This window comes from Phyllobates terribilis, unplaced genomic scaffold, assembly GCF_046119375.1.
Source record: "Phyllobates terribilis strain yellow unplaced genomic scaffold, ASM4611937v1 Scaffold_1__5_contigs__length_1240528914, whole genome shotgun sequence".
Taxonomy (NCBI): domain Eukaryota; kingdom Metazoa; phylum Chordata; class Amphibia; order Anura; family Dendrobatidae; genus Phyllobates; species Phyllobates terribilis.
The window spans coordinates 997,379,277-997,404,226 of record NW_027362761.1 but is presented as its reverse complement, the minus strand read 5'-3'; the positions used below and the strand labels follow the sequence as shown (position 1 = coordinate 997,404,226).

Genomic DNA, 24,950 nt, shown 5'->3' with positions numbered 1-24,950 from the left:
TAATAGAGATTGTTTCTAAATTAGCTCCACCTGGTGCTATGTTACACAAAATGAAAGTAAATAATGATACAATGGTTTATTAGAAAGAAATTTGCATCTTCCAATCTACAGTATTTTATACTTGTGTTTAGACTTAATTCCATTAGTGTTCATATTCTTATTTCATTTCCAGTAAATCTTCTCTTTTGCCAGTGATACTAAAGGACACATTGAATGGCATGTCGCAATTGCTTCTGTTTCTGTAAAGCCATGGGCTACTTCTGACATTTCCTATACAAGGCACACTTTTGTAATGATGTCCTTCTAATGACATTGAGCCTTTTTTACTGGAGGTAAAACATATTATATCATCAAATATCCTGAAAGGTAAAAGCTCTCTCTAAATCCTCATTAGTTGTCAGTACAGTATGATAACATATTCATTCCACATAAACGCATGTTCTATTTATAACTGTCTCTTGTGGTTTCCTGTATGATACAGAATATGTCCTAAGATCTACTCTGCTTTACAAATATCTTAGCTCAAATATATTTTTCTCTACTAGTTTGTTCAGTTTTCTTGCCTGGCTCCTAAGGCAAATTAAATAACAGATACGTGGTTTTATAATGAGCAGTTCATCAATACATTGTGACACCCTAAAGGGAATCTATCAGCAAATTTATGCTGCCAGGGCCGCGGGCAGTACGAATCAGAGCTTGACTGCATGATTGAAGACAAGTATAATTATCTACGAAACACCCGAGCGTTTCAGAGAAAATATACTTTAAAGATCTGGACAGGGTCCATAGGCAGAGACAAGAGTACTCTGGTGCCGCCCCTGGTTGACTTCTCCCAGTACTGCTAGAAGTGATAGACAGGTTTCCCATAATGAGAGACCTGTCAATCACTTTAACATTGAAAGAAGCCAGCCAGAGGAGGCACCGGAGTAGTCTTGTCTCTGGCTATGATCCCCGTCTAGATCTTTAAAGTATATTTTTGCATCAGCATTTCAGAGAAAAATATACCTGGCTAAAATCATGCAGTCAGGCGCTGATTCATGCTGCCTGTGGTTTGGGCAGCATGAATCTGCTGGTAGGTTATTTTAACCTAGCTGTTGTTAACTTTATAATACAGACATAGGTTCTTCTATTTGTAAAGCTGTAGCTTTTCCACCATATTGAAAGAAATTGTGTTTTTGAATTTTCAGTGTTCCCACAGAAATTAATGCAGAGAGCTGGACATGCATATTGACCTTTCCATTCCTGCCAATATGCGCCCTTTTCTTGAGATAGAAGCAGGTACCCGTGGTTTCTAGAAAGAAGAGGATTGGGTTACTGTTTTCAGGGGAGAAAAGCTGCTGCCAAATATATCTCTCTGTTAGCTCATATGTATCCGGAAGTTAAGCTAACAGCTTAAGTCATAAAAAAAAAAAATAAGTACACCCTGTTTGAATTCCATAGGTTTATGTATCAGGACATAATATTAAAAGAAATGGTCCTGAGAAGGTTGTAGAAAAAGGTAAATACAACCTCAGTTGAAGAACAACACTTGACAACTTTATACTATTTCAATATTTTTCAAAAACCGGGCCATAAGGCAGAACCAGTGTGTGAAAAAGTAAGTACACCCCATAAGCCATTAGCCTGTAGAATCACATTTATTACAGCTGCCCATGCTGGATAATAAATTTGATTCATTCTTAGACATTTTAGTTTAACTTTATACAAGCTCTTGCTTTTGGGTGCATGTTGTCTCAGTTTTAAGCCCAACCACTTCTTTTGATAACCACACCATATCCGAGTTAAGCTGTTGTGATTGAAGTGCAAAATAATTTTAGACTCGTAACAAATTGGTCTAAAAGTAGATTTGCTAATTTGTATTAAAATGCACCAAAAGTTTGTGTGGTATCCTCAATACTCTAATGGCACTGAAAATAGTGAACCTGCTCCATTATGTCTATTTCAAGTATGTAACTCACCGAATAGAATATAGAACATTTCCATCTTTGAAGATCCTCAGAAGCTTGTTGTCTGTTGTTACTTCATGAAAGTTTGCACCCTTTTCATTAGCAAAAAACAAATCTGGTTTCCATATGGAATCTAACATAGAAGGATCTAAATCTAAGGAGTCATCTGGATATTCACTATATGCGAGACGGGGATCGTTCCACTTCTGTCGCAGAAAAATATTTAAGCGATAATCCTGTGGAGGTAAAACATTATTAATATAGATTATGCATGCTGTATGCAGGTATAACAGCAGCTGTATAACAAACAAGTAAAACAATTTTCATTAGATCAAGAACAGAATAAATGTTCACTCATAATAGCACCATTTCTAAAATGTAATATTTAATTGTGGATTTAGATGTCCTTGGTTGTTGATCTAAATGTCCTTGGTCCTCAGTTCCATATACCCAAAGGCTTTAGACAAGAGTCAACAATTCACCTCCCCTCAAATTCCCCCCATAAACATCCAGTAAAAATATTTATTTCAGAATGACAGAAGGATAGGCAAATCTGGCAGTGCTTTCTAAGGGAAAAGAGGTTGGGGCATGTTAAAATAAACCTTGGCCCAGAAAAATGTTGGCAGAACTCAGTAGGTATTGCTACCAATTATCTTATCATCCAACTTTATATTGCATCTTCACACACATTTTCCTATTCACAGAAGCAACCTTTTTTTCATGGAATCTGTCAATGATTGTCTTTAGACTACACAACTATACTATCTTAACTTTTATATAGGACTTGAAAATGTGAAAATTAAAAAATCAGACTGTGGTATATTAAATCTCTACAAATAGTATGTAAATAGTATGTAAAATATCATGTTTCATTTTAGAAATATTGATTCTCCTTTATATTTATTAGCAATCACCAAGAACTGTAACATAGGGAGCTGTACAGCTGTAGGATAAATACATAAATATACTTTGCCATAAACTTTGTAGCGATCTATGACATACATAAGTACATTTTATACAAATTGGTAACATATATCTTTATTGAAATCGGGGTGTGAAAAAGCAGTTAAACCAATTTTAACTATTCCTGTTGACCACAAAACTCAACTATTATTCTGCTACAATATTCCAATTCTCACATAAAATGCAGGTTCTACTTCCCACTAGATATTATTCCTACTCTCACATGGATCTTGTCACTTAGTATGAGCTCTGTATTCCTCTGAAGTGTAATATAGTTATTGTTAGAGTTGTAAGAAGCCATAATATGATACCAAAGATGATCTATAAACTCATACAATTAATATAATACTTTACATTTCATATTAAATCATAAGATACAATCTTGTCTCTATCATGCTGCTTATCATGTTATCATTTAAAACCAAATTAAGAAACAAAATCTCATTTGTATAACGAGCAAAGGTAAACATTAACCCAAATTAGTTGAAATAGTTCACATCCTTTAGGTCGGGACTATAGCCACATTACAAATAAATGAACCATGTACGAGAAATGCCAATAATTTGAGATCCTGCAGATATCGAGCAATTTATCAAATCACATGATCTGCTCCATCTGGCCTAAAGCCTGTTTTGCATCTTGTGTATACCCCAAAATCATAACAATGTTAACAATGTAGGGCTGTAAAAAGCTATCAACCCAGGCACAAAATTGTTTGGCTTAAACAGGAGAACAGATATAATTCTTCATATTTAATGATTTGCCTTACATTTCTGAGTTATATAATTTATTTTTGCATAGATTGTACTTTTTTATACTTGCTCACTTGATATCATGATGTCTTATTTCATTTGGTATTGTTTGCATTATGTTTTTATTACTTTGTCTTGTACTCTATGATCCAGTATACATGTTTGGACATGTGGCTGTGATTGGATAAGTGATCTTCCTGCAGATTGATGTCAGTTTATATTAAAGACACAGTGTCCAGTGTTAACTTATGCTATGACTAAAGGCCAAATTTAGTCCAAAATGCAGGATCAAATACACACTTTCAAGTGAGCAGTTGATAGCAGAAGCTTTAAAAAAAGTTTATATATATATATTTTTATCCAAGAAAAATATAATATAGGCAGATTGTAAAAACTGAGATCACAAATGGATTAAACACACTAAATAAAATGGTTTATTTTTAACATATGAGGAAAAAAATTTACTCTTTATTGAATTTTTTGGGAAATATTTTTTGCAAAAGTATTACTTCAAAGACAGAATACCTCCATAATATAGTGACACACACAATGTTAATGGCACCATAATTATGAACTGTAGGAACTTCATCTGCTGCTGTAAAAGCCCCATGCGCCCTATAAAGGTCTACGTCTAGTTGATGAAACACCAATTTGTAGTCAAGAATGTATGAAGAGCTGCATCCCAAAGTAACAAACTTTGAAAATAATGAGAACTTTGAGTTAATTTAAACTCCTATAAAAATGCAAACTGAAGATTTTCTAAAAACATACTTTATTTTTGCAAGGTATGTACTTCTAGGCCATTGTCAATGTTTATACTTTAATCTCCTGGTTTCCACATGCCCATCTGAAAGTTCTTCCACATAAATAATAAATGGCATCCTGTGTGCTCGGTTTTCTAATGCCTTTTATTTACACTTTTCAGTATTTGCTAAGGCAAATCTGCTTCACTGGGCTTAAGAAGTGGATTTTGATTATGTGTGTCACAACCATTTTGCTTTTCAGCAGTAATTGAAATCTGCTCATATTTTGTAAACCTACAAAAGATTACTTTATTTGCCATTGAGTGTAGCAAAGTTAATATTTTAAGATGACAGTGAGGAGAGATATATTAAATCAGAACAATTAGGATTTACATTTTGTGTTGATTGAACATTCTGCTATTCGCCTCTACACTTAATACGGTCTATGAAATGAATCCGCAAATCTAATGTCTTATGTAAATGATATCGCTCATTAAATAATGGGAAAAAAAATTAGTGCTAACGTAATACAGCACATAATTAAACTGATCGTACATATTTGAGATAAATGGAAATTGAGGAAAATACTGTATGCTATACAAACGGTGCTAAATGTCTGAAAACAATGAATATTTAAATAGTTTTCATCTCTTGGTGAAGCGGTGTCTCTCAGGGGTATAAAGGGGCAAATAATATCCTTTTCTGAGAAACTAACAAGAGTAATTAAATAATTGGAACATATCAATAATCGCCTGACCATGCAGGGATTAAGGCAGTCCATAAGGCAAAAATGATTTGAAGCCTATGAGTCAAGTATATTAAAGTTAACATCAAATAAGAAATACATGAGATACATGCTCCTTAAAGTTGTTCTCCAGGGAATAAAAAATAATTAAATTAAAAAACATATTAAAATAAATAAATTGATAAATACTTTTAATTATTTATTTATGCTCATCGTGTATAGGGAAAATCATGAGGTTTTCCAAATGGCTACTGTCACATTACCAAACACAAACCCATCCTCAACAAACAGCAGGGGTTGTGTGAGTAGAGAAAGCTCACCTGCCATCTCTTGCTGCTAGCTTTAAGGAGAGAGCTGAGATAACATCTCTGCTGATTCACAGGCAGCTAGGCTGGAAGTTGTAAGGACAGAGGAGGATGGTGGGATGACTTAAAAGCTGTGAGAGATCTTTTCCAACAGAGTGTATATAAGCAGCAGCACTTACACTTGTCTGATTTCATCCCTCCTCCTCTCTCTAGCAACGTCTGACCTAGCTGCCTGTGCTTAACCCCTTAAGCCCCGAGGGTGGTTTGCACGTTAATGACCAGGCCAATTTTTACAATTCTGACCACTGTCAAATTTATGAGGTAATTACTCTGGAACGCTTCAACGGATCCCCCTCATTCTGAGACTGTTTTTTCGTGACATATTGTACTTCATGATTGTGGAAAAATTTCTTCAATATCACTTGCGTTTATTTGTGAAAAAAATGGAAATTTGGCAAAAATTTAGAAAATTTTGCAATTTTCAAAATTTGATTTTTTAAGCCCTGAAATCAGAGAGATATGTCACACAAAAGAGTTAATAAATAACATTTCCCACATGTCTACTTTACATCAGCACAATTTTGGAACCAAAATTTTTTTTTGTTAGGGAGCTATAAGGGTTAAAAGTTGACCAGCGATTTCTCATTTTTCCAACAAAATTTACAAAACCATTTTTTTAGGGACCACATCACATTTGAAGTCGCTTTGAGAGGTCTTTATGACAGAAAATACCCAAAAGTGACACCATTCTAAAAACTGCACTCATCAAGGTGCTCAAAAGCACATTCAAGAACTTTGTTAACCCTTCAGGTGCTTCACAGGAATTTTTTGAATGTGGAAGAAAAAAATGAACATTTAACTTTTTTCACAAAAATGTTACTTTAGACCCAATTTTTTTTATTTTCACAGGGGTAACAAGAAAAAATGGACCCCAAAATTTGTTGTGCAATTTCCCCTGGGCACGCAGATACCCAATATTTGTGGAAAAAACACTGTTTGGGCGCACGGCAGGGCTCGGAAGGGAAGGAGCGCCATTTGACTTTTTGATTGTAAAATTAGCTTGAATAATTAGCGGACGCCATGTTGTGTTTGGAGAGCCCCTGTGTGCCCAAACTTTAGAGCTCCCCCACAAGTGACCCCATTTTGGAAACTAGACCCCCCCAAGGCACCTTTCTAGATGCATAGTGAGCACTTGGAACCCCCAGGTGCTTCACAAATTGATTCGTAAAAATGAAAAAGTGAAAAAAAAAACACTTTGGGGGTTCCAAGTGCTCACTATGCATCTAGATAGGTGCCTTGGGGTGTCTAGTTTCCCAAACAGGGTCACTTGTGGGGGAGCTCCAATGTTTGGGCACACAGGGACTCTCCAAATGCAACATGGTATCCGCTAACAAATTGAATGGAAAATCGGCTCAAAATGTTAGCGGACACCACGTTGCGTTTGGAGAGCCCCTCTGTGCCCAAACTTTAGAGCTCCCCCACAAGTGACCCCATTTTGGAAACTAGACCCCCCAAGGCACCTTTCTAGATGCATAGTGAGCACTTGGAACCCCCAGGTGCTTCACAAATCGATTCATAAAAATGAAAAAGTGAAAAAAAAAACACTTTTTCATTTTTATGAATCAATTTGGGAAGCACCTGGGGTTTCAAGTGCTCACTATGCATCTAGATAGGTGCCTTGGGGGGTCTAGTTTCCAAAATGGGGTCACTTGTGGGGGAGCTCCAATGTTTGGGCACACAGGGACTCTCCACATGCAACATGGTATCCGCTAACAAATTGAATGGAAAATCGGCTCAAATTGTTAGCGGACACCACGTTGCGTTTGGAGAGCCCCTCTGTGCCCAAACTTTGGAGCTCCCCCACAAGTGACCCCATTTTGGAAACTAGACCCCCCAAGGCACCTTTCTAGATGCATAGTGAGCACTTGGAACCCCTAGCTGCTTCACAAATTGATTCGTAAAAATGAAAAAGTGAAAAAAAAAACACTTTTTCATTTTTATGAATCAATTTGTGAAGCACCTGGGGTTCCAAGTGCTCACTATGCATCTAGATAGGTGCCTTGGGGGGTCTAGTTTCCAAAATGGGGTCACTTGTGGGGGAGCTCCAATGTTTGGGCACACAGGGACTCTCCAAATGCAACATGGTATCCACTAACAAATTGAATGGAAAATCGGCTCAAATTGTTAGCGGACACCACGCTGCGTTTGGAGAGCCCCTCTGTGCCCAAATTTTGGAGATCCCCCACAAGTGACCCCATTTTGGAAACTAGACCCCCCAAGGCACCTTTCTAGATGCATAGTGAGCACTTGGAACCCCAGGTGCTTCACAAATTGATTCGTAAAAATGAAAAAGTGTTTTTTTTTTCACTTTTTCATTTTTACGAATCAATTTGTGAAGCACCTAGGGGTTCCAAGTGCTCACTATGCATCTAGAAAGGTGCCTTGGGGGGTCTAGTTTCCAAAATGGGGTCACTTGTGGGGGAGCTCCAATGTTTGGGCACACAGGGACTCTCCAAATGCAACATGATATCCGCTAACAAAATGTCGGCTCAAATTGTTAGCGGACACCATGTTGCGTTTGGAGAGCCCCTGTGTGCCCAAACTTTAGAGCTCCCCCACAAGTGACCCCATTTTGGAAACTAGACCCCCTAAGGCAGCTACCTAGATGCATAGTGAGCACTTGGAACCCCCAGGTGCTTCACAAATAGATTCGTAAAAATGAAAAAGTGAAAAAAAAACACTTTTTCATATTTATGAATCAATTTGTGAAGCACCTGGGGTTCCAAGTGCTCACTATGAATCTAGATAGGTGCCTTGGGGGGTCTAGTTTCCAAAATGGGGTCACTTGTGGGGGAGCTCCAAAGTTTGGGCACACAGGGGCTCTCCAAACGCAACATGGTGTCCGCTAACAATTTGAGCCGATAATTTGTTAGCGGATATCATGTTGCATTTGGAGAGTCCCTGTGTGCCCAAACATTGAAGCTCCCCCACAAGTGACCCCATTTTGGAAACTAGACCCCCCAAGGCACCTATCTAGATTCATAGTGAGCACTTGGAACCCCAGGTGCTTCCCAAATTGATTCATAAAAATGAAAAAGTGTTTTTTTTTCACTTTTTCATTTTTACGAATCAATTTGTGAAGCACCTGGGGGTTCCAAGTGCTCACTATGAAACTAGATAGGTGCCTTGGGGGGTCTAGTTTCCAAAATTGGGTCACTTGTGGGGGAGCTCCAATGTTTGGGCACACAGGGGCTCTCCAAACGCAACATGGAGTCCGCTAACAATTTGAACCGATTTTCCATTCAATTCGTTAGCGGACACCATGTCGCATTTGGAGAGCCCGTGATGTACCTAAACAGTGGAGCTCCCCGACAAGTGTCCCCATTTTGGAAACTATACCCCTCAAGGATTTTATTAAGGTGTATAGTGAACATTTTGAACCCAGAGATACGGCACAGAATTTGTTTACATTAGGTCATCATATTGAATAAGTTGTCATTATTCTTGAGCGCAAGTGCTCGCTACTTGAGTTTGCATCGGGTACTCAGGTATGCACCATGTACAGTGTGTGCTTGAGTGACATGCTCGAGTCCCTGCTCCGCATGTTTCACGGTTATTAGACACCCAAAAAAAAACATGCGGGGATCGCTCGTGCATGGCAGGCAATCCCCGTAAAGTTTTTTTGGCCGCGAAGCATATGGGGCAGAGACTCGAGCATGTCACTCAAATACCCATGATACTCAATGCATACCAGAGCACCCGATGCAAACTCAAGTAGCGAGCACTTGCGCTCAACACTAGTCGCCATATCGTCATCTTTTTTTCTTACTTTTGAAAAAAATCCCAACCCCAGCCCTAACCCTAGCACAACCCTAACCATAGCACAACCCTAGCCCTAGCACAACCCTAGCCCCAGCACAACCCTAGCCCCAGCACAACCCTAGCCCCAGCACAACCCTAGCTCCAGCACAACCCTAGCCCCAAACCCAGCCCTAACCCTAGCCCAATCCTAACCCAAAAGTTTATTTTTGACGCCGTTCCTTGTGCGGTATAAGTGATTAGACAACTTTATTCTTCAGGTCGGTGTGATTACAGCAATGCCAGAATCATATGGGGTTTTTATGACTGACAGCTGTCACACACTAAAAGACGAATTTTTTGTAAAATCTAGTTTTTGCATCGCCATATTTTGAGAGCTATAATTTTTCCAGATTTTGGCAGACAGTCATGCGATGGCTCGTTTTTTGTGGGATGACTTGACGTTGTTATTGGTGCCATTTTCAGGCACGTGACATTTTTTGATCGCTTTCTATTCCGATTTTTGGGAGGCAGAATAAACAAGAACCAACAATTCAGGAATTGTTTTTTTTTTTTATTTTTTATTCTGTTCCGCGTGTGGTAAAATTGATGAGGTAGCTTTATTCTTCGGGTCAGTACGTTTACAGCGGTACCACATTTGTATCATTTTTCTATGTTTTGGCGCTTATACACAATAAAAGCTATTTTATAGAAAAAAATATTTTTTAGCATCGCTTTATTCTGAGAGCTATAACTTTTCTATTTTTCGGCTGATGGAGCAGTATGGCAGCTTGTTTTTTGCGGGACGAGATGACGTTTTCAGCGGTTCCATTTTTATTTATATGCGTCTTTTTGATCGCGTGTCATTCCACTTTTTGTTTGGCGGTATGGTGATAAAGCATTGTTTTTTGCTTCGTTTTTTTTTTTTTTTTTTTTTTTACCGTGTTCACTGAAGGGGTTAACTAGTGGGACAGTTTTACAGGTCAGATTGTTCCGGACGCGGCGATACCAAATATGTGTACTTTTATTTATTTTATTTTTTTTTTATAATAATATTTATTGATGGGTACATTATATTTTTATTTTTGGTGGATTATTTTTTTTATTTTTTTTTTATATTTTTGCAATTTTTTTTTTTTTTCCACTTTCAGACAGTTTATACACTTTATTACTTTGTCCCACTCTGGGACTTTCACTTTTTTTCTCTGATCACCTGCATGGCACAGGAATGCAGCACCATCCCTATGCCATGCAGGCTATCAGCGGTGCACAGTGTGAAGATTGTTTGGAGATGCACTGCGCATGTCCAAACAATCTTCCTGCTGTCTGGTGACCCGGATGTTGTCATGACGACATCGGGTCGTCATGGCAACACCCGGGAAGCCTTTGCAGACTGCGCTGGAAGCCGGAAGAGGAGGTGAGTATCGGCGATCACCTCCCCTTGCCCCCGCAATGCCGCGATCGACTTCGATCGCGGCATCACAGGGGTTAATGTGCTGGGAGCGGTGCAGGACCGCTCCCTGCACATAGTGCCGGGTGTCAGCTGTGACAATCAGCTGACACCCGGCAGCGATCGCGCCCGCACTGCCTGTGTGCGCGCGCAATCGCGATGACGTACTAATACGGGTCTGGCTCTTAAGTCCCAGGGCACAGACGCGTATTAGTACGTCAGATGTTGTTAAGGGGTTAAAGGGGTTTTCCCAAGAACAAAAGTTCATTTTAGTCAATAGATCTTGGAATAATAATAATTTCCACAATTGAATGTATTTAAATAAAATGTTCCTGTGCTGAGATAATCTTATAAATGTTCCCCTGAGTAATGGCTGTGTCTGACCGTGTGCGGAACACGGTCTGATCATACCACATCTCCTGGGCAGAGGAGGAAGCAAAAGAGTATACAGACATTACAGTATGGGATCACAGCTGATTCTTTTTGTGATTTAAAAACATTTCCTTCCTGTTTTTAAACAAAGTTTTACTTCAAAGAAAGAATCAGCTATGATCCCGTGCTGTTCTGTCTGAAATCTTTTGCTTGTTCCTGCATGGTCAGACACAGTCATTACACAGTACACAGCAGGGACACATTTATAAGATTATCTCAGCACAGGAACATTTTACTTAAACACATCCAATTGTGGAGCTTATTATTATTACAAGATTTATTCATAAAAATGAACTTTAAGCTGAGATGCTGTTATTTCAGCTTTGATATACACACATTCCATCCTGTCTCTTCTCATAGCTAACAGTCAGAGAAGGCAGGGGAGCTTTCTCTACTCACACAATTCTCCCTACTGTGTTTTATGAACAGGTTTTGTGCTTAGTAAAGTGAGGGCAGCCATTTTAAAAAAAACTTACAATTACCCAAAGGACAAGGTAAATAATTAAAATTACATATCAATATGTTTATAATAATGTATTTTTTCCACTTATTAATTTTCTTTATTTCCTGGAGAAAGCCTTTATTGCCATTGTGTTAACCCTGTTCAAGTGTATTAACACTATGATATGGTGAGCTAACTCTCTTTTTCCCTGTTTTGCTTATATGGTTGATCATCATGGTAGGCACTGCAGGGGTTGGTCAGAAGTACTCCACTAGTGCAGATCAAAAGAAAGGTCTCGTCCAGCAAAAAGGCTTATAGTAATTAAAACTTAATTTTTAATTCAGACATTAAAAAATTCCATCAAGAAAGTGCACAGTCAACACTAGAAAAAAAAGACACAGCTGACCTATGTAGTGTTTGGTCTTGACTAATATTTAACCCTAGTAGAGCTTTAGTTTCCAAAGTGAAAATTCAAGTGGATTCTCAATACAGGAGTTTTCTGCTATGGTCTCCACCTCATATAGGTATGGAGATTTTTATTTTGAAGCATTAGTGAGCATGTGCAACCATTGCTCCATTGACTGTCTATAACTTTTATAGATTGTTCATGGGCAGTTCTTGCACATGAAGTGGTTAAACATGTTCTCTAATGCTTCATTCACATGGGGGATAGAAAAGTATGCGAAACAGCCAAAAACCCTAACCTATGAATTTTAAACACTATAGAAATGAATAACATACCGGAATGTATTTTCTTGGTACCTCTACAGAGCATCATTACAAATAACAAAATATATTTCAGAAAAAAAGCCATGGGTAGAACCTCTGATGTCTATAGAATGATTATTGATGTCTGTAGAAGTTTTATATTTACAGTGTTTACAACTATTAGAAAAATGTCAGGGTAATTATAACTTTTTAAGGCTCTTTCATCAATAAAATTGTTAGTTCTAAGCATACTAATTTTCTTTTTTGGGCTTTGACTTTAAGTCTCTGCTGGAGATAGTTGCCTTAGGTTGTCTCATTATAGGCACAGATACACTATGTAATTATTTCTTGCTCCACAGTTGCTGGAATCCTTTTTTATGATGTGCTGAGATTATACTGACGTTCTGTATGACAAATATTTGTATAATGGAGATGTGGCTGAGGGCGATCTTTTCTACATTCAAATTAGACTGAGTCACACAGGCGCTACAGTACATACATCATATACTTTGCTTTATAACATGTTCTACTTTATCAACTCCTCCAAAGTCTCTTCTCGCAGATACAATGGTCTAGTATTTTATAGTGTATTAAAAATATTTGGGATATTTAGAACATATAATACAAAAGCTTCTGCTCTATATATTAACCCTATGATTACTTTTAAGTATTGACATGTGCCCATTATCCAACAGTGGTCTGGGTGACAGCAGTTGTGTCTGAAGTAGTACAGAGAAATTAACAATCACTGAAACCATGCCATTTTGAAGTAAAGTGCATTACAATTACATTTCAGTTAGGCTGAGAAAATCGTTCACAAAATCAGAGAAAATCGGTCCAATTATGCTAATCACACTCTAATCAGACTCTGATCATAGTTTGATCAGAGTGTGACCATAGTGTGGTCCAATTTTCTCAAATGTGGAGAAAAAAAGTAAAAAGGTTCTCCATCTTCTACAGTAGTGTGCTCATGAAAATTGGTGTGGTCTGATATTTTCCACGAACCTATAGAATGGCCGGGTGCCATCCAGAGGCCCCTCGTGCAATGTGCGATTTTTTTTCCTTAGACCGATTTGGACATGAGTAACATGGGGACGAGTGCTATCCGTCAAAAAACGTCAGATAGCACTTGCCCGATTATTACGGTTGTGTGCATGAGCCCTTAGACAGGGGCAACCGCGTTGCTCTAAACCCTCGCAGTTTCAGTGAATTATTGCAAATGCAGCTGTGTCCCGTCTACCTTTAGCTTTATTCATATTTCATTTCTCACAAGCTGCAATTCCTATAACAACAACTGGGGGCCATACATTTACGAATAAATGTTCCAGCATGGTATTGAGAAATCATGTTTTTTTTTCGATTTTGCATTTCCATTTTTCCTTTATTATTTCAAAGAGACATCAGAGGGCTAATGTCTTTGCACGATGAGTTGTAGTTTTGAAAAACCACATTCAATTTATCATATAAATACAAAAAAATAAGAAAAAAAATTCTAAGAGTGGTGTTATAGTAAAAGAAATGCAATTCCGCCTTTATTTTTTGGATTTTATGTTTATAACATTAATTGTACAGTAAAAATGACCTTTTAAAATGATTCTCAAGGTGAATATGACTATGTACTATATGAAACATATTGTGTTGTGTTTTTTTTACTATTTCAGTGGCTTAAAAATATTCTGAACTTTGTAAAAAAAAATATTCGGTTTGTGTGGCCGTTTCTTTGGCTGAGTTTTTTATTTTTCTGTCATGAGCAGTGTTAGGGCATGTTTATTGAGTGGCGAGCTGTAGAGGATTTTTTATGCCAATTTTGGGTAAAAGCTAGTTTTTGATCCCTTTATTAAATTATTGTGGAAGGTGCAGTGAAAAAATTCAGCACTTTGGAGTTTCGATTCATTATGAAAATGTTATGTTTTCATATATATTTTTTATGGTCTTGAAATTTTTTTTTTTACTTTTCATTTTTTTTCAGTCTTGAAACCTGAACCTGCGATTCATTGTACTTTATACTGCAATACCTTAGACTTCACAGAAGAATAAACATGGCAGCGACGGAGAATTACAGCAGACCCCAGATGCGATGCCAACTCATCAGAGCAGCCCCTGATTGCATCTCGGAGTTGGTGTATGGGCACCTGAAAAAAATTTCAGGCCAGATCTTGGCATCAATGTCAGTGATTGACATCAGCCTTTATGTGGCTCACAGCAGAGATTGTTGCTAGCACCACTCACTGCTACTAGGATCAGATGCCGGATATCCTGAGCAGAGCTAGCTGTGCTACTCAGCCTGCTACAAACACCCTAATTTGCTCCATATATTCATCATGTAGAATTAAGGGGCTAAAGCTGGACACCTCATTTTTTGACAAAAATAAGGACACAACTGATGTGTTAGTTTACATCCCAGTTTAACATTATTGTATTCAGATTAAACTCAGGAAATGCCTGGAATGCATCCATAGCCTTTACTTGATTGTACATTGGCCAATAAAGTGTTTTGTTGCCATACTCTTCTTACATTGTCGGAGGAGCATACTGGACTATATTTTCAATACAAAATTGTCCCTTCTTATAGATTAAGAATTGATAAACAAACTAAGCAGCTGTATGGTTAACTATATTAGGGTATACCATACCTAAATATTAAAGATGATCAAAGTTTTTGAAATTCGAAATTGCCAGGTTTGGCGAATTTTATCCAAAAACATCATGAAATAATGTGGCTATTACTCTTCTGTACTAGTAGTGTATGTTGCTTTTTTATGTGTTTAATGGCCCTGAGTAATTTGGAAATGTGAGAGAGAAGGGCACACTTTTGGTTCAGGATAATCAGTGGTAGATATGTACAGTAGGTCTATATTAACATGTGACCCCTGTGTCCATTTACTGCAGTCATTATGTAGAATTGTCTTTCTCTGGGTGAACTAAGCAGCCATACTTAACCCCATCATGATATCAGCCATACATGTACGGTGCAAGTTGAAGCGGGTGCATGGAGCAGGCTCACGGGGTGAGCTTGCCGCATACCCAGCAGTTCAGGGCTATGTATTACAGCCTGGACCTGCCTCTAACAATCTTGGGTGTAGTGGAGCTCTGCCCGCGATTCTTAACCTTTTAAATGCCACTGTAAAACTCTGATAGAGGCATTTAACACATGTCAGCATGGGGGCGCGTCATTCCATACGCCCATGGGCCCGCCCGTGATGTGATCGTGGATCATCCATGGGTTGATATCAAAGCATGGGGTCTGGTAAAGACTCTCCTGCTTGTCTTTACAGAACTCCCTTGAAACCCTGCCTGATGCCGAGTTCCAAAGGAGACTGTGACTTTTACTATTTGCAGCAATACTGTGACATTGCTGTATATAGCACAAGTGATCAGATGATCGCAGCTTCAAGTCCTCTAAGGGGATTAACAAGTACAGTGAAAAGTAGAAACAAAATGTTTTAAAAAATATGAAGAAAACAAAAAAAACACAAAAGTTCAAATCACCCTCCTTTTTCTTCCATTTAAAATAAAGATATTAAAAAAAATTAAAATACACCTATGTGGTATCGCTGCATTCAGAAAAGTCCACTTTATCAAAATATAAAAATAATTAACCCAATCGGTAAACACCAGGTTATGGAAAATAGCGACACAATTTTTTTTTGCAAACTTCACTTTTTTTTTCACCACTGAAATAATAATTTTTTTTTTTACATGACTCGTATAATCGGAATCGTACTGATGAATTGAATCATATGGCAAGGTCATTTTTATCATAAGATGTACACCGTAAAACAATTCCCAAAAAACAATGTCAGAATTGCATTTTTTTCACAGTTAATAATAATAATAATAATAATCTTTTTATTTATATAGCACCAACATATTCTGCAGCGTTTTACAATTCAGACAATTTACAGACATTATGGGCATGTCCCCATTGGGGCTCACAATCTAGATTCCCTATCAGTATGTCTTTGGAGTGTGGGAGGAAACTGGAGAACCCGGAGGAAACCTACGCAAACATGATTTCTCCCCACTTAGATTTTTTTTTCCCATTTTCCAGTATGTAGTAAAATTAATGGTGTCATTCAAAAGTACAACTTGTCCCGCGAAAAACAAGCCCTCATATGTCTATACGGACAGAAATATAAGAGTTATGGCTCTGGAAGGAAGGGGAGGAAAAACGCAAAAATGGAAATTTGCCTCACTCAATAGAGAGAGAGAAGGAAAGAAAGAAAGAGAGAGATCCCATACAACTGAAAAGTATTTGGGAGAGGCCCATGCAGTCCTTGTTTTACTGATATAATCATACAATACATTTAATGGTCATGAACATTTTTGAGCAAATCAACTCAAATTCACCGGGACTTGCGGATTTCAGAAATTCAGCTTGAATTCAATTGATTTGAATCAACTCTGCTAAATATAGAATATATGAAGGAACATTTCCCTCTATGTATTCCAAACATAATGGAAAAACAAGATTTAAAAATTGAATACAGTAAAGTCATAAGTTCCCCAAGTGGAGGCTGCAGAAAATATTTTATTATTTTCATAGCCATACAGTGAATTGGACACTGAACCAAAACCTATTTGAATGTAACTAAAGTTTTCACACTTACACACTTACACTTACAGTGATTCATACATGAACATCATCAATCTGAACACTTTATCTCTTCATTATATTATTTATATTGCCATGTATTTATTATATAAACTTTCATACCATTGTGTAAGAAAAATTTATCAACAATAAATCCTTCTTGTAATGACAAATGTCCCCCGAGCTCGCCTTCTAGCTGTTTTTATCGTGTTTAAAGAAGCACTCCAATAAAAAGTTTTTATCCTCATAATATATTGCATTCATCATATTATATAGCGCTGTGTGCTTACAATTGCTCATTTTGCCTTTCTGCCCAGATAATTCTTCTCTTTTTCATTAGGTCTATGACATCATGTGATTAAGAACAGATTAACTGAATTCTTCTGAGTGCTATGTAGAAACAGGAAGTCTGTTTTCCCTGCAAGAGTCATCATTAAAACTACAATTCCACTCACTGCAAAGTCTCTGACAAGAGGGTAAGAGCGGAGCAGCTGGGTCAGGAGTTGAAGAAGGGGATGATTCATGCAGGGAAAAGAGACTTCCTGATTCTACATAAAGCTAAGAAGTATCAGCTAGTCTATTTTTAATCACGTGATGTCATAGACCTAAAGGAAAAGAGAAGAATTAACTGGGTAGAAGAGCAAAATGAACAGTAAATTGTGATAACTAGAGTTGGGCAAATTTATTTGAGTGGAATTGAATTCAACTTGAATTTTTCTTTCCTCTACTGTCCTCAGTGTATCTTCCAACCATGTCGTAAGGGCACGGTGTAAGGTCGAGGCATACATCGTTGTGGCGTTACAATATGCATGCACAAAAATGTCCCAGGCCCAGCCATGGCCAGAAGTCCATGCATATAATTTATGAATAGATCGGGATGTTTCTGTGCATGTGCATTGTAAAGTTGAGGCTACGTCATGCGCAATACCTGCGATGCACTCTCTAGCCCAGGACATTCGGACACGACTAGACATGTTCAGGGAAAAAAGTCTTCCTGTTTCTACACAGAGCTTAGAAGTAGTATTCAGTAGTGATGAGCGAGCACTAAAATGCTTGGGTACTCGTTGTTCGAGTCGAGCAAATTGGAATGCTCGAGTGCTCGGTCCAAGTAACGAGCCCAAAGTAAGTCTAGGGAATCTCGAGTATTTTTCGGGCTGTGCCCCCCGGCGGTCTGCAGGGGGCCTAAAAATTGCCTAAATCGATGGGAACAGTGCTCACATGACATTGGAACAGCATGGGGAAGACCCCTGGAAGCATTTCTGACTCCCAGGTCACTGCTGTCAACAATGTTGTCAGAGGTATTATGCCACTTTTACGGACTCACAATAAAACATACAAAAACGAAACCAAAATGGATTTTCCTGGGAAATTTGTTAAGGAACATCCTTTCCGGGGTAATGACTTGTATATAAGGCAAAATAAATAACCAAAAGCAAAAATTCTTCTCCACACCTTAGGCTATGTTCACACATAGCGTTTTTGATGCGTTTTTGCACTTTTGCAATGCTTTCAAAAAAGAAAAAAGCATTCACCAGGAAATGTCATTTTAACATTTTACAACCTTATTTGGCCATGTGGTGTGTGACACATCATCAGACACATCCTGTTTCATTTATGATGGAGGGACTCTGAAAGTCACAAAGCCTATTTTTATAGGGCCATCAGGTGGCCCTTACTATTCTTAAAGGGCCAGCAGTCGGCCCTCGCTATTGTTAGAGAGCCATCAGCCGACTATGCTTTGTGTTCCCATTATTAACGAGTGGGTCTCCTATACTGTTATTGTGTATGCAATGACAGCAAGGGCTGCCAAAAATTTGGATGCAACCCGACACCTCTTTGAATAGATATAGAGGAGGATCTCAGTAAAAAAAATGTTTCCATTATAAAGGAGCGGGTCTCCTATAGTGGTAATGCCCATGCTGTGACTGCAAGGGCTGCCAAAATTTGGGAAAAACCCCACTAACAATTTAAAGACACATAGAGCAGGGCCACAGTAACGACAAATTCCCATTAGAAAGGAGAACTGATATTCAGTTATATGGTATGCAGTGAGTGCAACGGCTGCCAAAATTTAGGAAAAACCCCACTAACAATTTAAAGACACATACAGCTGGGCCACAGTAAAGAGTACGACATGTTCCCATTAGAAAGGAGAGGGTCTGCTATTCAGTTATAGGGTATGCAGTGAGTGCAACAGCTGCCAAAATTTAGGAAAAACCCTACTAACAATTTAAAGACACATAGAGCTGGCCCACAGTAACCACATGTTCCCATTAGAAAGGAGATGGTCTTCTATACGGCTATAGGGTATGCCGTGAGTCCAACGGCTGCCAAAATTTAGGAAAAACCCTACTAACAATTTAAAGACACATAGAGCTGGCCCACAGTAACCACATGTTCCCATTAGAAAGGAGATGGTCTTCTATACGGCTATAGGGTATGCCGTGAGTCCAACGGCTGCCAAAATTTAGGAAAAACCCCACTAACAATTTAAAGACACAAAGAGGTGGACCTCAGTAATGACATATTCCCATTAAAAAGGAGAGGGTATCCCATACCGTTTTCCTATGCAGTGACTGCAATGGCGGTCAAAAATTTGGAGGCACTCCAAAGCCCCTTGCAAGAGATGTAGAGGTCAGAGGGCTTCCTGAAAGCAATGTTCCCATTATTAGGATGTGGGTCTCCCATACTGTTTGTCTATGCAGTGAAGCAACTGCTGCCAAAAAATTGGAGGAACTCCAATGCTCCTTGCAAGAGACGTAGAGGTTGGAGGGCCTTCTGAAAAAAAAGTTCCCATTATTAGGAAGTGGGTCTCCCATATTATTTGCCTATGCATTAAAACAACAGCTGCCAAATATTTGGAGGAACTCCAATGCCCCTTGCAAGAAACGTAGAGGTCGGAGGGCCTCCTGAAAACAATGTTCCCATTATTAAGAAGTGGATCTCCCATACTGTTTACCTATGCAGTGAAGCAACGACTGCCAAAAAATTGGAAGAACTCCAATGCCCCTTGCAAGAGACCTAGAGGTCGGAGGGCCTCTTGAAAGCAATATTGCCATTATTAGGAAGTGGGTCTCCCATATTGTTTGCCTAAAAATTTGGAGGAACTCCAATGCCCCTTGCAAGAGACGTAGAGGTCAGAGAGCCTCCTGAAAACAATGTTTCCTATTATTAGTAGTGTTGAGCCACCCCCGTAGTGTTCGGGTTCGGTTCGGTTCGTCGAACACCGGGATGTTCGAGGAACTGTTCGTCGAACTGTTCGTCGAACTGTTCGTCGAACACCTTAGAACACCGTCGAACACCGTTAAAACCAATGGCAGGCAAACAAAAACACATAGAAACACATAGAAAACACCTGCAAAGGTGTCCAAAAGCTGACAAACTGCTCAGAAGACACTCTCTTTAAAAAAGCCGGCCGGCAAATTCAGCAGCGGCATACACCGGTACCCGACAATTTAGACAAGAAGGAATAGAGCCTCACACATAGATTAGATAGATAGAAACATGTCAGTCACACATATAAGAAGCACAGTGACAGTGTTGGTTACTGCACTTGTCATTTAGTGTAAAGGATTTATTAAAAAAAATATTAGTGTTTTCATGCACCGTCTCTTTAAAAAAGCCGGCCGGCAATTCAGCATCTGTACCCGACAATTTAGAACAGAAAGAATAGAGCTTCACACATAGATTAGATAGATAGAAACATGTCAGTCACATATATAATAAGTACAGTGATAGTGTTGCTTACTGTACTTGTCATTTAGTGTAAAGGATTTATTTAAAAAAATAATAGTGTTTTCATGCACTGTCTCTTTAAAAAAGCCGGCCGGCAATTCAGCAGCGGTACCCGACAATTTAGAACAGAAAGATAGAGCATCACACATAGATTAGATAGATAGAAACATGTCAGTCACATATATATGAAGTACAGTGATAGTGTTGGTTTCTGTACTTGTCATTTAGCATTAAAATAAAGGATTTATTATTAAAAAAATTGGCGTGGGGTTCCCCTTAATTTTAGGCTCTAGCGGAGGTTAAGCAGACGGCTGGGGCAGATGTTTGAAGCCTGGGAAGGGGGTAAAACCCATGGAGCTTCCCAGGCTACTAATATCAGCCCCCAGCTGAATACATAGCCTTTACTAGCTATTAAAATGGGGGACCCCCCCCAAAAAATGACGTGGGGTCCCCCCTAATTTAATAGCTAGCAAAGGCTAGGCAGACAGCTGGGGGCTGATATTAATAGCCCAGGAAGGGAGCCATGAATATTGGCCCCCTCCCAGGCTAGAAACACCAGCCGTCAGCCGCCCCAGAAATGGCGCATTCATAGGATGCGCCAATTCTGGCACTTAGCCTCGCTCTTCCACGCTGCCCTGGTGCGGTGGCAGGGGGTAATAGGGTTGGGGTTGATGTCAGCTTATAATGCCAGCTGACATCAAGCCCAGGTTAGTAATGGAGAGGCGTCTATAAGACACCCCCATTACTAACCCCATAGTCAAAGTTAAAAAAAACACAAACACCCAGAATAAAGTCCTTTAATTGAAATAAAGACACAATCCTTTATTGTTCTAAATTAAACCATACTTACCATCACGCCCATTCCAGCTGAAGCCAACGATCTCCTGCAATAAAAGAAAAATAATAAAGCAACCTCATCCTTACCTTTCCATGGTTCCCACGACAGCTTCAGCTCTGCTACATCGAGATGACAGGCTGGACCGCAGCAGAACGCTGCCATCCAGCCTGTCATCCCGCAGACACTGAGAAGCGCAGGCTTGCTTGCGCTGCTCAGCGTCTCTCTGTGACGACATCCAGATGAGCCGAGTTCATGTCCAGTGAACTCGGCTCACCTCATGCACGTCACTGACAGCGTGGGAAAATTCTCACGCTGAAGCGCTGATTGCAGGAGAATTTTCCCACGCTGTCAGTGACGTGCAGGAGGTGAGCTGAGTTCATTGGACATGAGCTCACCTCATGCACATCACTGACAGCGTGGGAGAATTCTCCTGCACTCAGCACTTCAGCGTGAGAATTTTCCCACGCTGTCAGTGACGTGCATGAGGTGAGCCGAGTTCATTGGACATGACCTCGGCTCATCTGGATGCCGTCACAGCGAGACAGTGAGGAGCGCAAGCATGCCTGCGCTTCTCAGTGTCTGCGGGATGACAGACTGGATGGCAGCGTTCTGCTGCGGTCCAGCCAGTCATCTCGATGTAGCAGAGCTGAAGCTGTCGTGGGAACCATGGAAAGGTAAGGATGAGGTTGGTTTATTATTTTTCTTTTATTGCAGGAGATCGTTGGCTTCAGCTGGAATGGGTGTGATGGTAAGTATGGTTTAATTTAGAACAATAAAGAATTGTGTCTTTATTTCAATTAAAGGACTTTTTTCTGGGTGTTGTGTTTTTTTTAAATACTTTACTAGAAATTCATGGCGGTCATGTCTAATACTGGCGTGACCCCATGAATTTTGGGCTTGGGGCCAGCTGATAATACCAAGCTGGCCCTAACCCCTTTATTACCCAGTGAGCCACCGCACCAGGGCCCTGGATGAGTTGGGTACAGCGCCAGAAGATGGCGCTTCTATGAACGCGCCATTTTCCGGGGTGGCTGCGGACTGCAATTTGTAGCGGGGGGGGGCCCAGAAAGCTTGGGCCTCCCTGCGCTGCAGATTCCAGCCCCCAGCTGCCTAGTTGTACCTGGCTGGACACAAAAATAGGGCGAAGCCCCACGTACTTTTTTTTTAATTATTTCATGAAATTCATGAAATAATTAAGAAAAAAAGGCCTTCCCTATATTGTTGTGTCCGGCCAGGTACAAATAGGCAGCTGGTGGTTGGGGGCAGCCCGTTCCCGCCTGCTGTACCTGGCTGGACACAAATATAGTGCGAAGCCCCATTTCAATTTTTTTTAATTATTTCATGAAATTCATGAAATAATTAAGAAAAAAAGGGCTTCCCTATATTGTTGTGTCCGGCCAGGTACAAATAGGCAGCTGGTGGTTGGGGGCAGCCCGTTCCTGCCTGCTGTACCTGGCTGGACACAAATATAGTGCGAAGCCCCACTTCAATTTTTTTTAATTATTTCATGAAATTCATGAAATAATTAAGAAAAAAAGGGCTTCCCTATATTGTTGTGTCCGGCCAGGTACAAATAGGCAGCTGGTGGATGGGGGCAGCCCGTTCCTGCCTGCTGTACCTGGCTGGACACAAATATAGTGCGAAGCCCCACTTCAATTTTTTTAAATTATTTCAGGAAATTCATGAAATAATTTAAAAAAAATTGACGTGGGGCTTCGCACTATATTTGTGTCCAGCCAGGTACAGCAGGCAGGAACGGGCTGCCCCCAACCACCAGCTGCCTATTTGTACCTGGCCGGACACAACAATATAGGGAAGGCCTTTTTTTCTTAATTATTTCATGAAATAATTTAAAGAAAATTGACGTGGGGCTTCGCCCTGTTTTTGTGTCCAGCCAGGTACAACTAGGCAGCTGGGGGCTGGAATCCGCAGCGCAGGGAGGCCCAAGCTTTCTGGGCCACCCCCGCTGCAAATTGCAGTCCGCAGCCACCCCGGAAAATGGCGCGTTCATAGAAGCGCCATCTTCTGGCGCTGTACCCAACTCATCCAGGGCCCTGATGCGGTGGCTCACTGGGTAATAAAGGGGTTAGGGCCAGCTTGGCATTATCAGCTGGCCCTAAGCCCGAAATTCATGGGGTCACGCCAATATTAGACATGACCACCATGAATTTCTAGTAAAGTATTTAAAAAAAACACAACACCCAGAAAAAAGTCCTTTAATTGAAATAAACACACAATTCTTTATTGTTCTAAATTAAACCATACTTACCATCACGCCCATTCCAGCTGAAGCCAACGATCTCCTGAAATAAAAGAAAAATAATAAAGCAACATCATCCTTACCTTTCCATGGTTCCCATGACAGCTTCAGCTCTGCTACATCGAGATGACAGGCTGGACCGCAGCAGAACGCTGCCATCCTGCCTGTCATCCCGCAGACACTGAGAAGCGCAGGCTTGCTTGCGCTCCACAGTGTCTCTCTGTGAGGGCATCCAGATGAGCCGAGTTAATGTCCAATGAACTCGGCTCACCTCATGCACGTCACTGACAGCGTGGGAAAATTCTCCTGCACTCAGCGCTTCAGCGTGGGAGAATTCTCACACTGAAGCGCTGAGTGCAGGAGAATTCTCCCACGCTGTCAGTGACGTGCAGGAGGTGAGCTGAGTTCATTGGACATGAGCTCACCTTATGCACGTCACTGACAGCGTGGGAAAATTCTCCTGCACTCAGCGCTTCAGCGTGGGAGAATTCTCACGCTGAAGCGCTGAGTGCAGGAGAATTCTCCCACGCTGTCAGTGACGTGCAGGAGGTGAGCTGAGTTCATTGGACATGAGCTCACCTTATGCACGTCACTGACAGCGTGGGAGAATTCTCCTGCACTCACCGCTTCAGCGTGAGAATTTTCCCACGCTGTCAGTGACGTGCATGAGGTGAGCCGAGTTCATTGGACATGAACTCGGCTCATCTGGATGTCGTCACAGAGAGACGCTGAGCAGCGCAAGCAAGCCTGCGCTTCTCAGTGTCTGCGGGATGACAGGCTGGATGGCAGCGTTCTGCTGCGGTCCAGCCTGTCATCTCGATGTAGCAGAGCTGAAGCTGTCGTGGGAACCATGGAAAGGTAAGGATGAGGTTGCTTTATTATTTTTCTTTTATTGCAGGAGATCGTTGGCTTCAGCTGGAATGGGCGTGACGGTAAGTATGGTTTAATTTAGAACAATAAAGGATTGTGTCTTTATTTCAATTAAAGGACTTTATTCTGGGTGTTTGTGTTTTTTTTAACTTTGACTATGGGGTTAGTAATGGGGGTGTCTTATAGACGCCTCTCCATTACTAACCTGGGCTTGATGTCAGCTGGCATTATAAGCTGACATCAACCCCAACCCTATTACCCCCTGCCACCGCACCAGGGCAGCGTGGAAGAGCGAGGCTAAGTGCCAGAATTGGCGCATCCTATGAATGCGCCATTTCTGGGGCGGCTGACGGCTGGTGTTTCTAGCCT

At 40.2% G+C, this 24,950-nt stretch overlaps 1 protein-coding gene across 1 annotated transcript in view; it reads right to left on the bottom strand.

Annotated features, from left to right (window-relative positions):
* Nucleotides 1–24,950, bottom strand: part of GLRA3 (glycine receptor alpha 3) — a 562,486-nt gene that overhangs the window by 190,900 nt on the left and 346,636 nt on the right. Inside the window, exon 4 of the mRNA XM_073656226.1 lies at nucleotides 1,959–2,182. Within this exon, the coding sequence (XP_073512327.1) occupies nucleotides 1,959–2,182 (224 nt within the window). The remainder of the gene's footprint in view (nucleotides 1–1,958; nucleotides 2,183–24,950) is intronic.